Genomic DNA, 8,343 nt, shown 5'->3' with positions numbered 1-8,343 from the left:
CTATCCCCGATCCAAACGGGGGTGAGGCGGGGTCCCATTTCCCCTCGATCTAGTGTCATCCCTTAGAAGGATTGGGGATGGGATGGGATGGGATGGGATGGGGCGGGGCAAGGCGAGGATTGAGACGAGGACAGAGCGGGGGAAAGCATAAGTCCATCCCTGCCTCCATCCCTGAACGGGGATGGATTTTAACCTTCATCCCCGGTCCAAACTGGGCGAGGTGGGGCCGGGCTCGGCTTTCCCCAGTCCACTGCCATCCCTAGTTGAAGTGTGTGTGTGGACACATAAGTAACAAGATGAATGTGTCCCTGTGTCCCATCCATAGGCGTTGTACACGTTAAATGAGGGCTAAATCATTTATGTTAAAAAAAGAACGTAAGACCGACTTAACATTTCCGTTGATCTACCGATCGCATGAATCACCACTGTTGAAAAGATCACATTCAGGATGGTACAAGGTCAGCTTTTCTTGCCCTAACCACGTGTAACTTCTGTCACTCGTCTCTCCAAAAGGGATTCTAGTTTTATGTGAATTGATTAGGATAAAATTAAGTCTCATTAATTATAATTACGGTAATCACCACCATTCTCATCCGAATCATACATAGTTATTATTATCATTAATGCAAAAATATGGAATATGGTGTGATGATACAGTGTGATAAGATGATATGCAATGCACCATGATCCATGAGATAGTTTTTTCTGATGTTTTTTTTTCAGAAAACTTGTACGGTAGATTTTTTTTTCTACGAGATGCAGCAGGCGTTGGGATTCTCATCACTGAAGATCTGGGGTGGGTAGACCCGTTCGGTCACGTACATGGGTGGGTAGTAAACCATCTTCTTTGCAGCGCCGTCGTCTACTGCCTGCTTCCCTTCTTCCCCACCACCACCGGCAAAGAGGTTGCCCTTGCTCTCTTCTTCCCTCTCGCTGGCGTTGCCGTCGCTTCCCTCCTTCTCTTCCTTGTTTTCCTCTTCTTTAACATCTTCTGCTTTCTCTTCAGCCTTCGGCTCTTCTGCAGCTGGCTTATCCTCTTCAGCCTTTGGTTTTTCTGCTGGCTTCTCATCCTTCTTCTCTTCTTCTGCTTTGGATAGTGGTGGTGGTGATGGGACGATGTTGGCATGCTTTCTGGTGCGTCTGTGGAGGTAATCGACGAGTTTGTGGGCATTCATGGTGCCTGTTACTGTCACCTTACCACTGCCGAAGTCTGTCTCTGCCGTGTGAACTCCTAAGTTACAATGATCGATGGTTATCGGAGATGCTATTTGTTGTTTGGTGGGTTCTTACACAAATCATATAGTTTTGTTAGAAAAGAGAAGCTAGTGGTGTTCTTAGAAAAGCACGCAAGGATTTAGGGGCTATCTGTGAATGTCACCTAGTTGATGGGACGTCGCAAGTTCGAAACCCACGGGTGGCATCTCTTGCGGCAAAGTTGAAGCTTAGTGTGCTCGACGATGGGCAGGAGGGACTTCCAGAAGTTTACCTTCCAAATGTCAGTTAATGTGCAGTCAGTAATTTTTTGAGGGAGGGGGGCTTCCCATGGATTATCTTAAAAAAAAAAGGTAGCGTCTTTAAAGAAAGCATGTAGTTTTCTTTATAAAGACAAACTGGTAGTAATCTTGGAAAAGAAGGAATAATTTTCTTTTTGATAATCCAAAGTAAAGCCTCCCCATCACCGACAGCACCTTGGCTGTCCTCCGTTTTGTAAAACCCATTAGGTCCCCTCTACTCACCGGAGAGTACACCCAGCTTCGACTTTATGGCAAGGGACACCACCTGTGGGTTTCGAACTTGTGACGTCCCGTCAACTTTGTGACATTCACAAGTTGCCCATACTGGATGAGGGGAGACATTGTGAGCCAAAAAAGACGCATAATTTTGTGAACGAGTGACTAGTGATGTGTGAACGGCAGCATCTTTTGAGCAGCACCCATCAACTGTATTTGAATTGGATTACAAGGACCTTTTACAAAAGGGTGCAGTCTATCCGTTGAAAGCAGATAAAATCCACTGGGACAAACCAAGAGAACTTTAGACAATTTGGTTTCATTCAACAGTACATGAATTGGTAAAATATGTGAACGATGGGTGCATCTTTAAGATTAACAAAATCATCAAGCTGTGTTTCCAGTGTAACAATTTTAAAACCTAAATTTTGGTGTCTTCTATCACAGATCATTTTTCGGAGCATGAAAAGAGTCACAGTTCGTAAATATTGCTGACATTTTTGGAAAATATTGTGATTTTCTTGCAATATTTTCCCGTGCCGATATTATACCACATAAATATGATGTTTTCAGAGCCAAATTTGAAAGATCACATTTCATGGTAATATTGATGCAATAGAAATAATTTTTGCTTAGTTTTTACATGTAATATATGCATATCATATTTTTTCAAGTTATTATGAGGCCTTTCCTTGCCAATATTTTCTCAAGAACGAGATTTGTGACTATGCAAGGGACTAAGCAATGATTTTCCAAGGATTACTATTACAACATGTGAGGGTCCAGAGAATAGTGGGCATAAAAGTGGCACTCTGAATCGAACACGGATTCCCATCATTTGAAATAGGGTGGGTTCCATCATACATTCAACCAGAGCCATCTAGCCGTTGATTGGATGGCTAAGATTGAATGTATGATGGATCCGTGTTCCACTGAATCATAGTGAAAACCCGCTAAAAGAAATAGAGAGAGTTGCCAATTGAGTGTAAGGGTATCATCGCGACCCAACCGAAATATTCAGGTTTGAGAATATTTTACCCGTTTAAGTAATACAGGTCGGGTTTTGGGATTCATTTTCTTGACCCAGTATAACTGGGGGGCTGAGTACTGGAACCCAACTGGTTGTTACTTGAGTGGGTTTGGGTGAACTCAGATGGGTTGGATATATATCCAACCCATTGACTGCCCTATTTGAGAGATAACCTGTCTCCAAAGTGGTTAACTGAAACAAAAGTTTCCACTGTCTAAAGGATTGTATATATATGTGCATATTATATTAGGTTTACAAAAGCTAGGATCACGGTTAGGGGTGTCAATGGGTCGGGTTTGGTTCGGACTCAAGTGAAACTAGACCTGACTCTGATTTTCGGGTATGGTATTGGGTCCGGTATCAAGTTCCGACCTGAGTTAAATTGGACCCATCATAAGAGAAACCATACCCAGACCCAATAAAAACTACATGAACCAGACTGGGCCAAACCCGGTAAAATAATATTTATTTTATCAATTTTACATTGAAAAATGTTAGGTCTTAATCGGAAAACTCGGGTCGGGCCAGTGTCTGGTATAACATTTCACAAACTATACCAGGCTCTACGTATTATATTGGACCTTTTGGTCCGGACCCAGGTATTAATCAGGTCTTCTTATTTATCACCATACCTGGACCCTATAGGGTTTGGTACGAGTCAGGTCCGGGTAAACCCAACCTGTTGACACCCTACTGGTGCTAATTAGGTATGGATAATTACCTCTCATTCGGAGAATCTTGTGCTGGAGTTGAAGAGCACACGCCTCGCAATGCATGTTTACGTTTAGCACCACAGTGCTTAGCTGTTACAAAGGGAATGCCACCAAGAATGGGTAAAAGACAGTAAATGCTTTACTACAAAGGACAGAGCTAGTGAGATTTTCATGCTCAAAGTTTCTCCCTTTACAGCTCAAATTATTTTGTATTTCACTCAAACAAGAAATTACTTTTGTATTAAAATCTGTGCGTTTACCACCTCTGGTTTGGAGTTTTCTCCGTCCTTTGCCGGCAATGGAGAAATGACAGTGGTTCTTCTCTTGGTCTTCCTTTGTATGCTCGTGCAAAGAGCTTGAGGATCTACCGCACCCTTCACCGTAACCTGGTTCTCTACCATGTCTATCTTAAGATCTTCTACGCCTAAATATAGCCACACCGCACAACAAATTAAATGCCAATATACCAAAATTATAACAGCAAAACGCAAAAATTGGTGAGAATCCAATGCCCTGAAATTCTTCGATCAGACTGAATGGCAGAGAGAGAGAGAGAGAGAGAGAGAGAGAGAGAGAGACCTCTGTGTTTCAGGATGGTTCTCTCAACTTTCTTAGCGCAACCCAAACAGTGCATGTCCACAAACAGTACAACAGGAGCTGGCGGCTTCATCTCTTCTTTCTTTTCTTCGGGCTCTTCTTCCTTCTTCTCCTCGGCTTTCGCTTCCGTGTGTGCCTCTGCCTTCTTCTCCTCCTACAGGAAAAATAATCCATCACAAGAACACACTCACACACAAGTCAGAAACCAAAAAAGTTGACACATGCCTGTTGTGTTTCTCCCATTAGGGGATTTGGAGAGAGCTCTGCAGGCGATTGTTCTTGTTGTTATCACCAGAAGAGAGAGAAGGAGAAGCATTTAAGGATACGAGTGCGTTATATATAGAGTTTGGCCAGTTGGGAAATAAGGCTGTGACGTCAAATTCAACATTAAAAATAGTACACTAACAATTGGGAAATTTTATTTAGAACCCTACTTTTGCCCAATATTCTCGACGAGCTTGGTGTGGGTGTGCGCAGCGGCCCTGTCCGGCTAATGGACTGGGTTGTTGACCAGGTCGGCTCGGTTCTTAATGGGCTCAGGTTTGAAGAGAAGCTCATGGCTGGCCCATTGGCCCAACGGGCCAATGTGAAGCGAGCTGGGTCTGGCTCGGTCCAGCCTGACCCAATCTTAAAATGCATAAATGCTGAAATTATGGGTTAATGAGAGTATAGTAAGTTTCCATACAACTAATTTTACTTAGTGTAATTAATTAGGTAAATAGTAATAATTAATAAATAGCAAGTTCTCATGCAACTAATTAGTTAAATAATAATAGTTATCCAAGTTACTAGGTAATAGTTATTTTTTTTAAAATTTTATATTATTAAAAAATTAATAAATAACTCAAACTCATCGGCTCCGACCAGTAGCCTGTGGGCCAGCCTGAGCTCAGTCCACGTATATAACCATGCAAATGCAATCTACATACTTGGTTTTACAAAGACCAGCTCGCGAATCACCCGATTATGATGCATAAAAAAGATTTTTTATGCCTTTAAAATCAATGACTCATAATCATCATAAATATTCAAGCATATGAAAATCACAATTTTTATTGAAAATAAACAATCTTGCAAATTCACAATGCCAAACACATCCACATATAGTTAGATTTGCAAAAAAAGTAATGAAAACTTTGATGTGTTATATGGGATCATCTAGCGAGCAAGAGAGTGATGTCAAATTTCAGTATTAAAAAACGATAATTTCATTTAGAGATCCATCTAACTTTTGCCTCATGTTTCAAAAAAAAAAATCTCGTATTTTTTTTTTTTGGAAGACACTTTAGGGCCCAGCTTTTCACTAAGACTATCAAACTAATAGAGATATCATGGGAGTTATTATAATAAAATTATTAAACTGCTCGTATTTCGTAATAACACAGGCAAAACACTACTACAAACAAAAGGTTAAAATTGACATTTTGTATAGATTTTAACCTTGCAAGGCAAAATACGTGTCACTAAATGAAATTTTGGTTATTAAAATAGTACATTAATAATTCAAGGCACTTTAAACACCACTCGCCACCGGGATAACCTTCATCACCGGAGAAGGGGGAGGCATGGTTAGGTGATCGGCCACATAAAACACAAAAAGGCGAGAGAGAGAGAGAGAGAGAGAGAGAGAGGGGAAAAGGTGGGGTAAGGTGGTGAGACAGAATGGATCTAGTCGGTAAGAAAGAGAGAGAGAGAGATTGAAATTGAAAGATGAGACAAGGGGACATGTAAGGTATGGCATTGAAGTGTCAAGCAAGACCCATCAACACAAAAGTGTGGTGGGTGGGATTACCAACAACATTGTCATGAGAGCAAAGGTTAATTTGCTTTAGAAGCCTAATACACATCCTTATCTAGACGGCCCTATTGTCATAAATGTTGAACCATTAATTTCCTTATATTGGGATGTGAAAACGCAAGGGAAACCGCTCTGTTGTGACGCCCTCTCTGCTCCTTCATGACTAAGTATGCCTTGCTCTCTAGGAAAATTAACTAGGCTCCTATAAATGCAAACCTCGCTTCCAAATGGATCATATTAAGATCCCCTTAGACGAGGGCAACTATTTAAATAGTGCGATATAAAATGTAGTTGCAACAACTAATATTTTAGGTAAGCTCAACCACTGTTACTTTGTAATTCATTTACTTAAATATATCATAAACTAAGTGCATTTAAGACATTACATATTCCAATTGGTTAATTAACAGAAATAGCATGTGCATTCGTTAAAAAAAAACAAGAATAGGATGATTAATAATTTCATGCCCCGGTATAATTTGAAAAAATTAAGTGCTAATGCTGGCCTACGTCACATACAAAGCAGTGAAAGTTTTCCTTGAATCCACCTCAACCTTCCATGCTAATTTTGAAAAATGTTACAAGCAATACTAATACTACCCGAGGGCACTCTATATCATTATTCAGCAGTAAAGGAACCTTTTGGATCCTTGTTCAAGCATGGTATTGGGAAATCACTTGACAATATATAGAGGAGAAGATTCATGGGTTGAAGATTCTGTTCCTTGAAAAAAACATAACCTATTTTTCATAGTGAATGTATCCGCCCATTTTGAGACCCAACTTTAATGCCTACATTTCCTTCCAAGTCAATTGGATCTTATCATACCCATGCTTGATACTCTCCACAACATGGTCAGGTTAGTATAAAGAGCAAGCTTATCGTTGCACTATTGTGCTAAGCAAGTTCAGACTTGGTTAATGCTTTATACAGCCAGAAGTTTTTTTTTGCCATCCTAATTTATTTTGTCTTCTGCAACCAGAAGTTTTATTCATCTTTAGTGTTTCCTTCCTTTTCCAGGAAGAAGTTGACTGACACTTCCCTAGATTTTAATTTGTCCAGTCTTATTCTATTCTTAATCCAAGCCAAGGAAGGATCGATGAGCCACCACGGGAAGTTAAGCCACGATGAACTGATTGTTTTGGGTGTTTCAGTATATTATTTACTGTTTTTTTCCTTTCCCAACAAGAAATTGACTGAAACACTTCCCTAGATTTTAATTCATGTTATTCTCTCTTGCAAACACCAGTTTTATTCTATTCCTAGTTCAAGCGAAGGAAGGATCTACGAGCCACCACGGGAAGTTAAGCCACAACAAGAATTATTGGTTTGAGTGCTTCAGTATATTCCTCAGCAAGAGTAGGAGAGGAGAAAAAAAAAGATAGAAATACACCAGAAGTAAAAGGAGAATGAGAAATAAAAATATAAGGTTAAATTAACTTTTTTGCGCACCGTAATAAACTTATAGTTACAAAATAAAGATAATAGGAATCAGGATGAAGTGTACAGGATGACTAAAAGAAGCCAAGCTGCCTCATCAAGCTTATGGAAAACATTGGCTAGTCAAGCAACAAACTGCACATACCTTCAGTAATGAACAAATGAAAATTGCTAGTTCAAAGCAAAATGCATGACCAACTAGCTAACTATGCATGGGACAAGAAAATAAGAATGGAGAAAAAATGATGGCAACTGCAAAGAGTAAGAGTACCTTGGAATTAAATCTTTTTCTGACATTGCCGCTCCTGATGATTCTCATTAAATCATACAGAACTGCCATAGCATTATGTATTATTGAATTTTGTATCCTAAAGTACAAGTCTTTGGGCTACTGCTCTACTCCACAGGTCATGAACATTGTTACCCTCTAAATCTTGTGCATTATCACTTTAACAGATCCTGGATTCAGAATCCCTTCCCTTCTGCTCAGCATCAGCATCTCAGTACCTATCAAACTGGTATTCTGGCCTTGGAGGCTCAGGGAAGAAGGAACTGATTTGCCTTTCCTCACCAAATCCATACAACTATTCAAGCACTCCTATTTCTCAACATCAGAATAGATCAATCAGTTCAAAGAAAGAAATTGGGGAGACCCAATTCATCAATTACATGAAAAACGCAAACCAAAAAGCCAAAATCAAAAGCACCCAGAAGAATTACCAATTGGCTCTTGTTACTCAACCAGCGCAACAGAATGAGACCCACTAGAAACACAGCCCTCCAACAGACAAAAGTGTGTACATAACTGATGATTCAACGTATATGGCTGGCAAATTACCCAGCCGCAAATTCTCCAAACTATTGAACTTGATCCTACAGAACGAGCAGACCGATATGTGCTCTCACAGACCTTGGCAACAAGATAGCGAATTCTCCTGTGCCAATCGAACAAGAGAACTAAGGCATGGAGTACCTATACGCGTATTCGTAAATACAGAGCCGAAATGTAAATGCGTACCTGAAGATGCCATGAA

The 8,343-nt window shown here is 40.2% G+C and overlaps 1 protein-coding gene across 1 annotated transcript; it reads right to left on the bottom strand.

The window, feature by feature from the left end:
* Window positions 1–749: 749 nt before the first annotated feature.
* Window positions 750–7,754, bottom strand: LOC149845886 (heavy metal-associated isoprenylated plant protein 9-like). Its single transcript, XM_089997772.1, has 5 exons — window positions 7,581–7,754; window positions 4,053–4,224; window positions 3,708–3,897; window positions 3,482–3,558; window positions 750–1,231 (listed from the first exon to the last, which is right to left on the bottom strand). The coding sequence occupies exons 1-5, from the start codon at window positions 7,647–7,649 to the stop codon at window positions 750–752; spliced, it is 990 nt and encodes a 329-aa protein (XP_089853898.1). The 5' UTR covers window positions 7,650–7,754.
* Between the last annotated feature and the right edge of the window lie 589 nt (window positions 7,755–8,343).

The sequence above is a fragment of the Nuphar pumila genome, chromosome 2, assembly GCF_984573655.1.
Source record: "Nuphar pumila chromosome 2, dmNupPumi1.hap1.1, whole genome shotgun sequence".
Lineage (NCBI taxonomy): Eukaryota > Viridiplantae > Streptophyta > Magnoliopsida > Nymphaeales > Nymphaeaceae > Nuphar > Nuphar pumila.
Note: the sequence above shows the minus strand (reverse complement) of the source record. Positions and strands in the feature narration are given on the sequence as shown.

Bases quoted from the DNA above. Each gene is read 5' to 3' on its own strand.
- LOC149845886 (XM_089997772.1), bottom strand. From the start codon at position 7,649: ATGGCAGTTCTGTATGATTTAATGAGAATCATCAGGAGCGGCAATGTC. The intron at 3,559-3,707 runs GTAATTTCTTGT...GTAACAGCTAAG, and splicing joins GCACAGATTTTAATACAAAA to CACTGTGGTGCTAAACGTAA. The intron at 1,232-3,481 runs GTAATTATCCAT...ATTGTAACTTAG, and splicing joins CAAGATTCTCCGAATGAGAG to GAGTTCACACGGCAGAGACA.